The sequence below is a fragment of the Zootoca vivipara genome, chromosome 15 (genome assembly GCF_963506605.1).
Source record: "Zootoca vivipara chromosome 15, rZooViv1.1, whole genome shotgun sequence".
Taxonomy (NCBI): domain Eukaryota; kingdom Metazoa; phylum Chordata; class Lepidosauria; order Squamata; family Lacertidae; genus Zootoca; species Zootoca vivipara.
In genome coordinates this window covers 6794456-6809342 of record NC_083290.1, presented here as the reverse complement: position 1 = coordinate 6809342, position 14887 = coordinate 6794456, and the positions used below count along the sequence as shown (strand labels likewise).

Genomic DNA, 14887 nt, shown 5'->3' with positions numbered 1-14887 from the left:
TTACTCAACAGCACGCCTGTGTTCTACCTCCACAGTAGCTGACTGGGAGCTGAGAACTGCAGGTGGACAGGGTGCTGCTGGGCTCAGGTCCTGCTTTCGTGCTTCCCATTACTATCCATGGTGGCTACATTCCTGCCAGAGGCAATACGCTTCTGAATACCAGTTGCTGGAAACTGCAGGAGGGGAGAGGGCTGCTGCGCTCAAGTCCAGCATTTGAGTTTCCCACAGGCATCTCACTGGCCACTGTGAGGACAGGATCCATTGGCCTGATCCAGCACAGCTCTTCTTAGCTTCTAAATGTCAGCTTCACCATGAATATACCAACACCGATCCAGAGCTGCTGAAGGTTAGGCATTAATTACATCTACCACCAGCTCAGCAACGACCCACCAAAAATTAAATATAAAGAATGCCGCTGGGGAAAACTGCGTAACTGTGAAAAGCAACAGAAAAAAGGACATGCCCTCTTCTTCGTAACCCATTAAGAGGAGCCCCCAGACCAAGCTTTAAAAACGTCCTATTAACCACCTACTCAGCCATTCCAGAGACACATGCCTATGATAAGATTATTGTATTGCCATTAACCTATGGAATAGTTGCAGGCAGCTCCTATTTTCGCAAAAAAAAAACAACCAACCTCTAAATGCATCTAATGAGAGCCACAAGATCAACTGTCCATATTAATCGCTCACCAGTTTAATTAAGGTAAACCAACTTGTCAGGATGGAAGAAGGAAAAAAAGCCCACTTCCTCTCTCCATTTTTCACCATTATTGACTTGTAATAGTTTGCTGGATTTTGTAATTACTTGTCTGCATGGCATTATCAGAAATCTCATGTGTGTGTGTGTGTGAGAAAGAGAGAGTGCGCACTGAAGTTGCCTTGTTTAAAGTCATACCCAACATGTGCCTGCAAAATCAGAGCTGGAAGTGCTTAAGCAGTTAAAAGATCCAGTAATTAAGGACTCAAGAAGAGGCCGTCTAGTTCTGCAATCCTGTTCTCACAGCGGCCAACCATATGCCCCAGGTGAGCAGAAGCACAAGGGCATTCTCCCTGCATGTGATGCCTGGAATTCAGGAGCACACTACCACGAAGAAAGTGGAGAACTAAAATAATGTCCACCCTCTCTCCTAACATTAGAACTTGTGGACATCCAATGAAGCTGAATGTTAGAAGATTCGGGCCAGAAAGGAAGAATTCCCTTCACCACACAGAGCGCATAGTTGAACTACGGAACTCGCTGCCACAAGAGGCAGTGACGGCCACCAAGTTGAATGGCTTTAAAATACGATCATAGACAAATTCATGGAGGAGAGGGCTATCAGTGGCTACTAGCCATGACAGCTGTGCTTCTCCTTCGCGCGATACTTGTTCGTACCAATTGCTGGGAATCGCAGGTAGAGAGAGCTGTAGTTGCACTCAGGTCCTGCTTTGGAACTTCTCATTTGGACATCTGGTTGGCTACTGCTGGACTAGATGGGCCACTGGCCCGATCCAAATGAGCTCTCTTCATTTCCTCGAGAGGCTAAAAGCTGACTGTGATGGGGTACTTCTCTGATGAGAGCACTCTGCAATCAGAGAGCCACAACTGAAAAAAGCCCCTTTTTGCCTCTCCACCCCTCCCTTCAGAGGAGGAAGCATGCAGAGAAGGGGCTCTGATGATGCTCATCTAGTCCATATAGGATCATGTGGGGAGTAGCAGACCCAGGCATTCAGCACCTAGTCTTGGGTCAATTTTGATCGACTTGTGCTCTTCCAATCCAACCCCTCGCTCCCCCAAAGCAGCTTCCAAGCTCTGGCTCACACGCCTAACAAATAAAAAGGAAGGTCCTTTATGAAGCCACTTTTAAGTGGGAGGCTGGCAGAAAACACGTGCATCCGCTCCCCGACTCGCCTCTCAGGCTTGTCGTTGAAAAAGGCTCCAGGTCCAATTTCTTTGCCAAATCCTACTGAGCAGGAGGAAAATGAGCCAGGTCAGTGGAACAGGTACGGCTACACAGAGCCTGTCAAGGTGGCCTAGCATTCCCACAATTACTTGGGGCACAATGAAGTGGTAATCTTTTAACAGATCATCTCCCCCAAGAAGCATATTGGGGACTGGAAGGGAGAGAGAGAAGCTGACGGTTGTGGGTGGGTGTGAAGCAAAAAGAAGCAAAAGAAGAAGAAAAGAGAAACGAAGGTGTATTTCTCAGCTGAGCAGATGTCTCGAGCGTGATGTACGAGGCACGGATAAGCCCTCGCAGCCCACTGCCAAATCCAAGGAAGTGATTGAAGCCCCCACGCTTCCCAAGGACCGTATTTAGAGACAGTAGGGTAGCCAGGAGTCAGGACCAGCCCCTGCTGAGCTGCCAGATGTTGGCAGCACCTGGAAAACGTCGTCCTCCCCCCCGCCTCTCCCTCTTGCTCTCTGTTCAAGCAGGTGCAGCCTAACAGCAGCACGTCAAAGCGACGAATGTGTGATATGTAAGTCATGGCCAAAGGCAGTTCCTCCCTCCTTTTGTATAGACTCATCCACCATTTGCACACTCATCATTTCCACACCCGCCATTGATGTGCTCTGTTGGAAGTCGAGGCTCCTTCCTCCACACCCCTCGCACTTCGGGAAATGGCCAACCACACACAAAGCAGAGCCTGGCAGCTCCATTTGCTTGAAAGTCAGGTGCTCCCTTCCAAGACCTCTATGCGTTTTAAGTCTTAATTTAGATTAACCCTGGCACCCCGATTAACTGAGGAGGGGGCAAAGTACCCCTGCCAAATACTCCCAATTTCCTGTCCCACCCCAGCGCTGTTCCAGAGGGCCCCTAAATCTCCCATAGTACTTGCATAGCTGAAAAGCCCTATTGCGGAAAGAGAATTCTGCCTGCCCTTCTCTGTGTCCATCCTACTATGTTCATCTCTCTCTTTCTTTTCCTCCCTCCTCTCTCTGTCTGCACATATGCTACACGATTTATTTAAAGGATTTATAAACCACCCACCATTTGAAAAACATCCTGGCAGTGTACCAATAAAAAGAAAGGAGACACAAAAATACAAATTTACAACTGTAAGAACAGATTAAGTCCATCTGTAAAGCCAAAGGGGAACAACATCCAACAAAGCTACCCCTGAAAAAGCCTGGTTCATCATCATCATCATTTAAATAAGGTCTTAAAGAGATGCCTTTCAAAAAAAGAAAAAAGAACTGTTGGTGCTATCCTATATTATATGGCTACAAGCTGTGAAATTGAGAACTTTGTTGCTGGGGCTGTGGTGCCTGTGTGTCATTGATAGCATGTAAAACAGGAGTGGGGACCCTCAAGCACAGAAACTTTGCTCAGGTCCCGCTGCTCGCTGGCCCTGCTTTTTTCGCCCTACTCTAGCGATAATGCCGCTTGCTTGCCTCAAAGGAGAGCAGTGTGTCTGGGCACACCCACTTATGCCACCATGGGTTATGCGTTCTGCCGAAGGCTGCGCACAATGGAATGCAGCTACAAAAGTCGTCCGCCCCCCCAATTCCTTTTACAAAGGAACTCCCCGTGGAAAAGGGAACGGTGCTATCTCTCAATGGGTGGTGGGCCCGAGATAGCTGTTCATTTACAAGCATGAAAAGCGGAGCACATCTGGGCAAAGAAAGACACACGGGGGCAGGTGCTTGCAACTTTTTCCGCTCGGCTTAAAAGTTTCCACCCACTGCCACAAGGCCCCCACCTGATGGTAGAAGTCATCGTCGTCAAAGATCTCCTCGTCCAGGTCTTTGAGGTGTGCGTTGGATGTTGTTGGTGGAAGGGCCTCCTAGTAAGGCAAGAGAAAAATCATGAGGACACTCTGGGCTTGAATCTGGGCTCAAGAGGCTGCTTTCTCAGTGGGCCCCTGTGACGACTGAGCTGCTGAGAAGCCACGGCGACATATCCCGCTTGGCTTTATAACATAAACTCAAAGGGGCTTAATGATTTGGGTTTAGGAACCTGCAGTCCCTCCAGGTGTTGCTGGAATACAACTCCCATCATCTCCAACCACTGGCCACACTGGCTGGGGCTGATGGGAGTTGGGAGTCTTCTCAACAAAATCTGGAGGGCCACAGGATCCCCATCTCTGGTTCAGGGGACAAGGACCTAGCTGCCCCCAAGCCTGTTCTCTCTCCCCTACTCCTTGGAGCCATTGCCTCACCAAATGTCGCAGTGGGGGTTCCCCAGTGGCAGGTTATGACAGGGTCCCAAACAGAAATCGAAGAAACTGTGGAAATACCCATCGTCACTTTGGTGCTTAAAATCCCCGAACCGCAGCTTACTCATTTATTAAATTTATTCCGCATCCAAAAGAGGAACCCAAAGGAGCTCAGGGAATATAGCCTATGGCAAGTCAAATACCTTTTGCTAGCTTCGCTTGCAAACCTTACAATCTTTTCACTCCACTGCATTACAAAATTCCTTCTCGGCCTGCCTTCTTCCAGCGATCTTCTCAAAACAAGAAAGGCGCCTTGCTCTCAAACTGCAGCAGCCAATCTGTTTCCTTTCTCACTCCACCCCCCCCCAGCCCACCCGCCCAAATTTCCATCTTACCGCCTGTCCTGGCAAAGTCGCTGGCAACGGCTCAGGGGCTGGCTGCAACTTCCCCAGCACCCTGTAGGCTGACCGCTTGGTCCTCGTCCGCTGGAGCAACCTCTCTCGGTCCATCAAGATGTGATCGATCTGGGTCAAGATGGAACGCTCAAAGGCACCAAAACCCTGGAGAGACATTAACCAAGGTCAGACAAATGCAGGGAAAGCCATCTTCCGTTCCCCTGCCCCAATCTTTCTGTGCCAGTAGATTTCCTATGTGAGTGAGGCTTTAACACTCAATTTCAGTTATCCTTCTCCAATAGATGGCTGGACCAGAGAGCATTTTCAGTTCCCTCCAATTTGTTAACCCTCCTTCCTAAATTGTCAGCCAAGGATTTCCCCAGAGACATCTGAAGGAGCGTCTCCACCCCCCATCGTTCAGCCCGGACACTGAGGTCCAGCTCTGAGGGCCTTCTGGCAGTTCCCTCCCTGCGAGAAGTGAGGTTACAGGGAACCAGACAGAGGGCCTTCTCGGTAGTGGCGCCCGCCCTGTGGAACAGCCTCCCATCAGATGTCAAGCAAATAAACAACCATCTGACTTTTAGAAGACATCTGAAGGCAGCCCTGTTTAGGGAAGTTTTTAATGTTTGATGTTTTATCATGTTTTTTATATTCTGTTGGGAGTCGCCCAGAGTGGCAACTTATAAGTTGTTGTTTGTTGTTGTTGTTGTTGTTGTTGTTGTTGTTGTTGTTGTTGTTACTATTTTCTATTTCTTGATGCAGGTGCTATTATGTATGTATGTATGCGTTGAATTTGTATACCGCCTTTCATCTATAGAGCTCAGGGCAGTTCACAATGCATTTTTACACGCACGCTCCTGATTATGTAGCTTTTTCTTCCCCTTTTAAGTTTTCAAAGTGGGGATCTGCACAAGATGCAGCTTTCCCTGACAACAGGATCTTACAACTGCAAGGAAGCCACAAGCCACATGTGACCTATGACCTGTGCCCACCCCCCCAAAAGAGAGGAGCGACTCTTGCCTTCCCCAGCTTCCCAGAAGCCAGCTTGGTCCTATCATGCCACTTCTGCAACGTGCTGTTCCGATAGGCCCGGAAGTCGGCAAACCGCTTGGCCGCGAACTCTGGGTAATCGTCCATTCCCAGCTTCCGTTTGGGTGGCCTCTTCCTCTCCTTGTCTTCCATCTCAGCTTGGTCATCGTCATCATCACTACTTGGGATCTCTTCGTTGCTTTTTTTTTTAAAAAAAAAAAGCAAGATGAAGAAGGTTGTAACTCAATGCATTTATTTATTTAGCAATATACCACTGTATGATTTGGGGGGGACAGGATGACCTCTAAGTGGCTTATAGCAAATATAAAACATTGAAATTATCGGTTAAAAAACAAGTATTTAGACAGATCCAGAAGGTGATCAAAAGCAACATTGGCTAAGAGGGATAAAATACATATGACATCTACACATCTGGATGGGCTTGCTTAAACAGAAATGTTTTAAGCAGGCACCGGAAACAGCAAAGACGCTTGCCTAATGTCAACAGGCAGGGAGTGTACATGATGCTACAGCAAAAAGTTGAATTCTCACCAGTGTGGAACCATTACTATGTGGGACCCATAGCCATGCCAGTTCTACAGACCTAAGGAGGTGAACCGGCACATATGGGGTAAAGCAATCCTGCAAGGAAGCTGGTCCCAACCTGTTAATATACCTATATTAGCACTTTGAACTTGGTCCAGTAGTAACACAGCACCCTCATTCCAAAATCTTCCCCAGGTGGGAGCAGCCAACTCACGAGTGCTCTCAGAGCCCCAAAACCTCTCCCTTATGACAGTTCTGGGCGAGTCCCTAACTGCTGGGTTCTCCCCCTGAGGATTACTTGGCAAATCTCCTTTTTCCCCCTCCTTCAACATCTACTCCCATAAAGGAAGAAAAGTTACAGCATTTGGAATGTGCTCTTGAACTGAGGAGATCATAATGCCTCTTGCATGCCTGGGTGGAGAGATGCATAGGGGCAGGGTGGGGCAGAATGCAAAAAAAGGAAGCTGGTCTATAACAAGGCAAACCACTGGTCCATCTACCTCAGTACTTTCTACACTGGCCAGCAGCAACTCCCAAGGTATAAGACAGGGGTCTTTCCTAGCCCTAACTGGAGAGGCCGGGGATTGAACCTGGGACCTGCTGCACGCAAGGCAGATTCTCTACCCACTAAGCCAGGGGTCCCCAGACTAAGGCCCGCGGTCAGCATACGGCCCGAAGGCCTCTTTTATCCGGCCCGCGACGACCCCCGCCGCCCACTGTCACCACCCGCTCTTACCGGCGCGCTTCCGGGTAAAAAAAAAGCGCCGGAAATCGTTTGTGTGCATGCACATGGGCCTCCCCTGACCCGGAAGTGCACCGGAAATGACGTTTGCGCAAACGTTATTTCCGGTGCACTTCCGTGTCGGGGGGAGGCCCATGTGCATGCGCACAAACGATTTTTGGCGGTTTTTCCCAACCCGGAAGCACACCACCGCGCCTGTAAGAGTGTGTGCGCATGCGCATGGGCGTGCACTCCCCTGCCCGCCACGCGATCGGCACCGGCCCGAAGCCAGGTAAGTTTGGGGACCCCTGCACTAAGCTATGGGCCTTTTTCCTTTCCAGCCAGAAGGAAAAGCTTCCCCAGCCTCATCCCTGAAGCCGACAGAACTACCATCGTTTTTGCATTTACCTCTCCTCTTTCCCTTGCTCTCCGTCGACCAGATGCCTCGTGCCCGAGTATTGGTGCAAAAGCTCGTCCTGCAGATCCACCAAGGTCCTCAGCAAAGCCTTGAGGGCTTTGTAATCTGCGGAACAAAATGGAAATGGCATTTAATGTCACTACCAAAGAGTCACTACTAGGAAAGCTTCAAAGACAGGAGACGGGGGGGGGGGGGGTAGGGGTGGAGAGAGAGAATAATCGAGGACCTTGCAGGCAGCAGGTGGGGCAGCAGCAGTTTTGACACGTCCACCCCCTCACCCCCCCAATGTGACTTCTCCGGTGGCAGCAGGAAGACCATGCTATTTGCCATTGCACTTTTAAGTTCTTCGTCCGGGAAGAAAACACAACAAACAATGGGAATAAATTTGCACATCTTTGCACTCTGGTTGCAAAAGTGTTTTCTGCAGAATCCGGAACGGTGAAAGTGGTAAAGAATTAAGACATGCAAAGGGTGCTCGCAAAGTCGCTTGAATAACACAGAGGGAGCCCAGAGAGGAAAGAAATCTCGGTTAACGCTTCACGGAGCAAAACCAAACAAGAACAGTGCACCGTTCAAGGAGAAATAAACAGAGAGATTTTTGCCTTTCAGGGGCCTGCCTTTTTAAGAGAAGAGTTAGGTGCAACTAAACCTGCCTCAACCTAAACACCCAAGCAGAGCATGTGTTACCTCCAGGAAGATCATGTCACTCTGGCTAGTTGCTAAGCAACACCTCTGCCCCTCCCACCCGCCTTGGGAGATCAGAATTACCGGTAACTCTTAAGTTGCAAATGAAATGATCCCTTCTGTTGCACTCCCAACAAAGGGAAGGTGAGAAAGAGAGCCCTAGGGAAGGGGTGCAGAACTGAAGGACCATCACCTTCTGCTGAACTACAACTCCCATCATCCCTGGCCACTGGAGGATGGTGGGAACTGGAGTTTGACTACACCTACAAGGGCCATTGGTTCCCCACCACTGCTCTTAGCGGGGAGGGAGTGGGAATATAGGAAGCTGCCTTGAACCAGCTCCGTCTACCTGCCCATCTAGTCCAGGGTTTACCAAACTTGGGTCTCCAGCTGCTGTTATTTTTTTTGACTACAACTCCCATCATGCCTAGCTAGCAGGACCAGTGGTCAGGGATGGTGGAAATTGTAGTCCAGAAACAGCGGGAGACCCAACCTTGGGAAACACTGATCTAGTCCAATACTGCCTACTCAGACCAGCAGCAGCTCTCCAGGGCTTCAGGGAAAGGCAAGTGTATCCTATCACCTCCTGCAGGAGCCTTTAAAGCCAGAGATGTTGGGGGCTTCCAAAGGGGGCAATCAGCCACTAAGGTACAGCTCCTCTCAACTTGCCTTAATGCAGGGTTGAAGAACCTCAGGCTTTGGAGGATGGAACCAACCTGGCCCTGAAGGCTCCTTGATTCAGGCCTGGGGAACCTGCTAAAGTCGCATCCCTCACTGCCTGGCTTCAAACCCTCCTCTGGTGATTTTACCTGGCTGGGAAAAGCATCCTTGAACTGAGATAGACTACCTCGTGCTTGGCTAGATGGAGATTGTTGCGTGTCTGGTCACTATCATTATTTTATAGCCTACTAGCTATACCCGGCCACGCGTTTCTGTGGCTCAGTCAGCGCCGTTTCCCAGGGCAGGCGCATGACGGCACGACACCCCTCTCTCTGGTCCCCCCGCCGCGTGACATCATCTTCCTCCCGCATGACATCACCCGCCACCCTGACCCCTCTCTCTCCCCACCTTGCATACCCCATGCACATATTGGGGAGGGCCTGGCCGCTTCCCCCGGCGGGTCCTGGCGGGTGAAGGGGCAGACGGCCCAGCTGCAGCTGCTTCTCCAAGGCAGACACGGCGAGGGCGGCGGGGAGAGGTGAGGCAGCGGTGGCGAAGGGGCAGGATCCGGCCCCCACCCTCCCAGAAGGAGCCGCTTGCCACCCGCTCCCAGCAACCTCTGCGCACTCGCGCCAGAAGGACGACACCCTGCGCCCCAAGGCATCCTGGGAGTAAAATATTTAATATAGCGGGTGTTGCTTTGACGTCCAACAGATGGCACTGGTTTTTTTAAAAAAAACATGTTTTTACCTGTCACAGGTGTGACATCTATATCATATAGGTAGATAGAAACATGCACGTATTTGAATGCAACGTTGTGTCAAAATTTCAAAGCAAGAACTTTCAGAGATTTAAGATTTTGTACAAGCGGACATTTACATTTTTATTTATATAGAAGATTGTTCTTCTTTCCAAAGGAGCTCAGGGTGGCAAAACCATAACTAAAACTAGATCACTAGAAACCCTATAAAAGCTGCTTAAATGGATGATCAAAGTCTCATAACAAGGATTTCAGGGTTGCCGGAAACATGGATCTCTCAGTCATCCAATGGCTGGGAGAACCAGAATGCCTTTTGAATTCCACAGAAAAGTCAATAATGAGAGAGAGATGCATGTCGCGAGGGAGGGCATTCCTCAAGCAGGTGAAACCAATACCAAGAAGGCTCTGCTGCGGGTCAGCGCCAACCATGCAATACACAGTGGTGGTTGACACCAAAAAGACCACACCTGCCAATCACAGAGTCTTGATGTGGCCCCCAGAACATTGCCCATGATGGAATGCATACTTTGGGGCAAAAAGGGCACCCTGTGCCTGCCTTAAGGGTCAAGTAGGGACACATATCCCCTAAAATTACATATATATTTTGTGCAGGGCTGGCTGTTTGGTTTTTCTTAATGCTTAAAATCATGGGTAGGCAAACTAAGGCCCGGGGGCCGGTTCAGGCCCAATCGCCTTCTAAATCTGGCCCACGGATGGTCCTGGAATCAGCGTGTTTTTACATGAGTAGAATGTGTGCTTTTATTTAAAATGCATCTCTGGATTATTTGTGCGGCATAGGAATTTGTTCATTTTCCCCCAAAAAATATATTCCAGCTCCCTACTAGGTCTGAGGGACAGTGGACCAGCCCCCTGCTGAAAAAGTTTGCTGACCCCTGCTTAAAATCCACAAGGTTGCTTGTAAGCCCGTATTTTTGGACTGGGGAGAGGGAGAAAAGCGCCTCTTTTCTCACTCACCCAGCCACCCCCCACCTTCAGCTTGCCATCTTGTTAAAAAACAGGGGTGGGCCCCCAACCAAACCCATTTATAGCAAATGTGGGCTTGCGCGGCGGCAAGGGAGGAAGCACAAAAGGAGCCATCGTATCACCCTGTGTGACAAGTGGCAGGCAGGCAAGAGAACAAAGCAAAGATAAGGTGGGGAATTATTTTCACCATCAAGCACATTACACATGTTTATTCCTGAATGGCGAGGAGCACCGCAAGATATATGACAGCGGGGAGAGAGGAGAGGAGCCCGGGGAGGGGGTGGTGGAAAGGGGGTCACACCCGCTGCAGCTGACACTCAACATATGCAAAAGAGACGGCAACAGAGGTTATTATATTTGGGTCTGAGAGACACTGTCTGAAAAGGCTCAGAGAGAAAGAGGGGGGGGGAACAGAGGTGCAAAAGAAATAAATACAGGTTGAGGAGAATCTGCCATCCCACACAAACTGTTTGCTTGGATAAAAAAATTTTTTAACAAAACTGAAATAAAAAAGTGTGTGTGTGTGTGTGTGAGTGAGTGAGAGAGAGAATAAAACAAGCACCCCTTCACATACACCCAAAAAGAAGTAAACGAGGCCATAACTTTAATTCTGCTTACCTGGGAATAAGTCCTATTGAAGAGGGCTTACCTCTGGAGCACGTACCTTACATTTAAAGCACATTTACCGCCCCCACCCACCCACCCACCCAGAATCCTGGTAATTGTGGTTCATTAAGGGTGATGGGAATTATATCTCTGGCTCCCATGATTCTTTGAAGAGGAATTGTGAGTTTTAAATGTGTGTTGGGAGAGGAATTGTGGGTTTTAAATGTGTTGGGTGTGCTTTAAATGAGTGGATCTGTCCCTGGTGAGGCTTGCGTTGTGACTGGGAAAATGCTCCCATGTAAAACTTTCTGACTCAACTCTTGAGTAAGCAAGTACAAGACTGTGCTATAAGCTTATTAAGCAACCGACGAAAAGGGAGGGGGGGGTCAAATCATTTAGCCCCAGTTTAGCTTACTAAGAATAATAACAATAACACACTTAAATAGATTTGAAGTCTCTATTTGGTCACTTACTGCGTCCAATGTTAGTACAACTCAGAGGAGACCCATTGAAATGTATGGACATGACTATACCTAGATGCACAGGGATGTATTAAACTAAGTTCTACTCAGTGCTGACCCACTTAAATTAATGGACCTATGATAGACAAGCACATTAATTTCAGTGGGTCTACTCTGAGCTTGACTAAGATTGAATACAATCTATGGCAGGCATCCCCAAACCGCGGCCCTCCAGATGTTTTGGCCTACAACTCCCATGATCCCTAGCTAACAGGCCCAGTGGTCAGGGATGATGGGAATTGTAGTCCAAAACATCTGGAGGGACGAAGTTTGGGCATGCCTGATCTATGGGTAGTGGTCAACAAGAGTCCTACTCAGAGTAGACCCAATGAACCTTGGTTCATTTCATCGGGTCAACTGTGAGAAATACATAGCTGAATATAACTATAATTTTTAATCTGTAATTTTATTTTATAGTGTATATCAGGGGTGGCCAACTTCCAAGAGACTGCGATCTACTCACAGAGTTAAAAACTGGCAGTGATCTACCCCCTTTTGGGGGGTTCAGGTCGAGGTTGTTGAGCTTTTTTTTAGGAAGGAAAGCCATCCATGTTTTAGGGGGTTCAGGTCAAAGTTGAGCTTTTTTTAGGAAGGAAAGCCCTGTTTTGGGAGCTTCAGGGCAAAGATGTAGAGCTTTTTTTAGGGGAGCCGAGGTTGCTGAGCTTCTTTGGGGGGAGCCAGTGATCTACCACAGATGTCCAGTGATCTATTAGTAGATCATGATCTACCTGTTGGACATGCCTGGTGTATATTGTTTAACTGCTGACTATATTTCAAAGAGGGTTAGGCTAACTTGTTTTTAACTTTCTGACCTTCAATCAACATAGCTGCCAAGTTATCCCTTATTTTAAGGGATTTTCCCTTATGCTGAATAGGCTTCCTCGCGAGAAAAGGGAAAACTTGGCAGCTATGAATCAATAATCTTACTGTTAACTGCTATATATTTTGGACAATATATATGTGGGACAAGAAGCTACAGTTAGAACTGGATATGGAACAACTGATTGGTTCAAAATTGGGAAAGGAGTACGACAAGGTTGTATATTGTCTCCCTGCTTATTTAACTTATATGCAGAATTCATCATGCGAAAGGCTGGACTAGATGAATCCCAAGCCGGAATTAAGATTGCCGGAAGAAATATCAACAACCTCAGATATGCAGATGACACAACCTTGATGGCAGAAAGCGAGGAGGAATTAAAGAACCTTTTAATGAGGGTGAAAGAGGAGAGTGCAAAATATGGTCTGAAGCTCAACATCAAAAAAACCAAGATCATGGCCACCGGTCCCATCACCTCCTGGCAAATAGAAGGGGAAGAAATGGAGGCAGTGAAAGATTTTACTTTCTTGGGCTCCTTGATCACTGCAGATGGTGACAGCAGTCACGAAATTAAAAGACGCCTGCTTCTTGGGAGAAAAGCAATGACAGACCTAGACAGCATCTTAAAAAGCAGAGACATCACCTTGCCGACAAAGGTCCGTATAGTTAAAGCTATGGTTTTCCCAGTAGTGATGTATGGAAGTGAGAGCTGGACCATAAAGAAGGCTGATCGCCGAAGAATTGATGCTTTTGAATTATGGTGCTGGAGGAGACTCTTGAGAGTCCCATGGACTGCTAGAAGATCAAACCTATCCATTCTTAAGGAAATCAGCCCTGAGTGCTCCCTGGAAGGACAGATCGTGAAGCTGAGGCTCCAATACTTTGGCCACCTCATGAGAAGAGAAGAATCCTTGGAAAAGACCCTGATGTTGGGAAAGATGGAGGGCACTAGGAGAAGGGGACGACAGAGGACAAGATGGTTGGACAGTGTTCTCGAAGCTACGAACATGAGTTTGACCAAACTGCGGGAGGCAGTGCAAGACAGGAGTGCCTGGCGTGCTATGGTCCATGGGGTCACGAAGAGTCGGACACGACTAAACGACTAAACAACAACAATTTTGGAAAGCTGTTTGTGTGCAATGAATTTGGACACCTCTTAAAATATTATAACCAGATTGAGCATGATGGTTCCTGAGATCAAATAGCAGGCTTTCATCTATGTTTAGATACACAGCTAGAAACCATTCTGAATGAAGATGGCTGATGGAAGCATTCCAAACAGTGCTGATTTGAACCACGGATCTCAAAACTTCACTGACCTTTTGCTTCCCAGAATTCCTAGGCAATGCAGGGAATGAGGCTGCCAGGATTTTATATTTTTATGCATGTCCAACTTCCAAGAGACTGCGATCCACTCCCACTATAAAAAAAACTGGCAGTGATCTACCCTTTGGTTTGACCAAAGTTGAGCAGCTTTTTTTAGGAATCCAAAGTCGTTGCAGAAACAACCAACCACATATATAATAATAATAATATTTTTTTTTTGTTTTTTTTTTGTTTGGCCACCAGACTTCTGTTGGTTGGCCTCAAACTTTTTTTTTGTAGGCATCTGTCTTCCCTACAAGCTTACAAAAGCACAAGTTAAGCTCACATGGAAATAAATAATAATAATAATTTATTATTTATACCCCGCCCATCTGGCTGGGTTTTCCCAGCCACTCTGGGCGGCTTCCAACAAAAAAATGAAATAAAATAATCTATTAAACATTAAAAGCCTCCCTAAACAGGGCTGCCTTCAGATGTCTTCTAAAAATCTGGTAGCTGTTTTTCTCTTTGACATCTGATGGGAGAGCGTTCCACAGGGTGGGTGCCACCACCGAGAAGGCCCTCTGCCTGGTTCCCTGCAACTTGGCTTCTCGCAACGAGGGAACCGCCAGAAGGCCCTCAGTGCTGGACCTCAGTCAGGTATACTGGACCGAGGCCATTTAGGGCTTTAAAGGTCAGCACCAACACTTTGAATTGTGCTCAAAAACGTACAGGGAGCCAATGTAGATCTTTCAAGACCGGTGTTATGTGGTCTCGGTGGCCGCTCCCAGTCACCAGTCTAGCTTCCGCATTCTGAATTAGTTGTAGTTTCTGGGTCACCGTCAAAGGTAGCCCCACGTAGACCGCATTGCAGTAGTCCAAGCGAGAGGTAACTAGAGTATGCACCGCTCTGGCGAAACAGTCTGCAGGCAGGTAGGGTCTCAGCCTGCGTACCAGATGGAGCTGATAGACAGCTGCCCTGGACACAGAATTGACCTGCGCCTCCATGGACAGCTGTGAGTTCAAAATGACTCCCAGGCTGTGCGCCTGGTCCTTCAGGGGCACAGTTACCCCATTCAGGACCAGGGAGTCCTCCAGACCTGCCCGCCTCCTGTCCCCCACAAACAGTACTTCTGTCTTGTCAGGATTCAACCTCAAGCAAACTTGAAGTGAACAAAAGCAACTCTGCCCTTCCTTCAAAGAGATGGGCCATTGCATGTAGGGTGCAACGAAATATAAACATTCAGTTACCGGTATTCATTGCATTTATTTTATTGTTTTTAATATTCTTTTGGG

General features: G+C 48.0%; 1 protein-coding gene across 1 annotated transcript in view; it reads right to left on the bottom strand.

Annotated features, from left to right (window-relative positions):
* The window catches only part of AATF (apoptosis antagonizing transcription factor), an 82436-nt gene that overhangs the window by 40756 nt on the left and 26793 nt on the right, over positions 1-14887 (bottom strand). The window contains exons 5-8 of the mRNA XM_035139229.2: positions 7242-7356; positions 5558-5765; positions 4538-4702; positions 3687-3770 (exon numbers count right to left, since the gene is read on the bottom strand). Of these exons, the coding sequence (XP_034995120.2) occupies positions 3687-3770; positions 4538-4702; positions 5558-5765; positions 7242-7356 (572 nt within the window). The remainder of the gene's footprint in view (positions 1-3686; positions 3771-4537; positions 4703-5557; positions 5766-7241; positions 7357-14887) is intronic.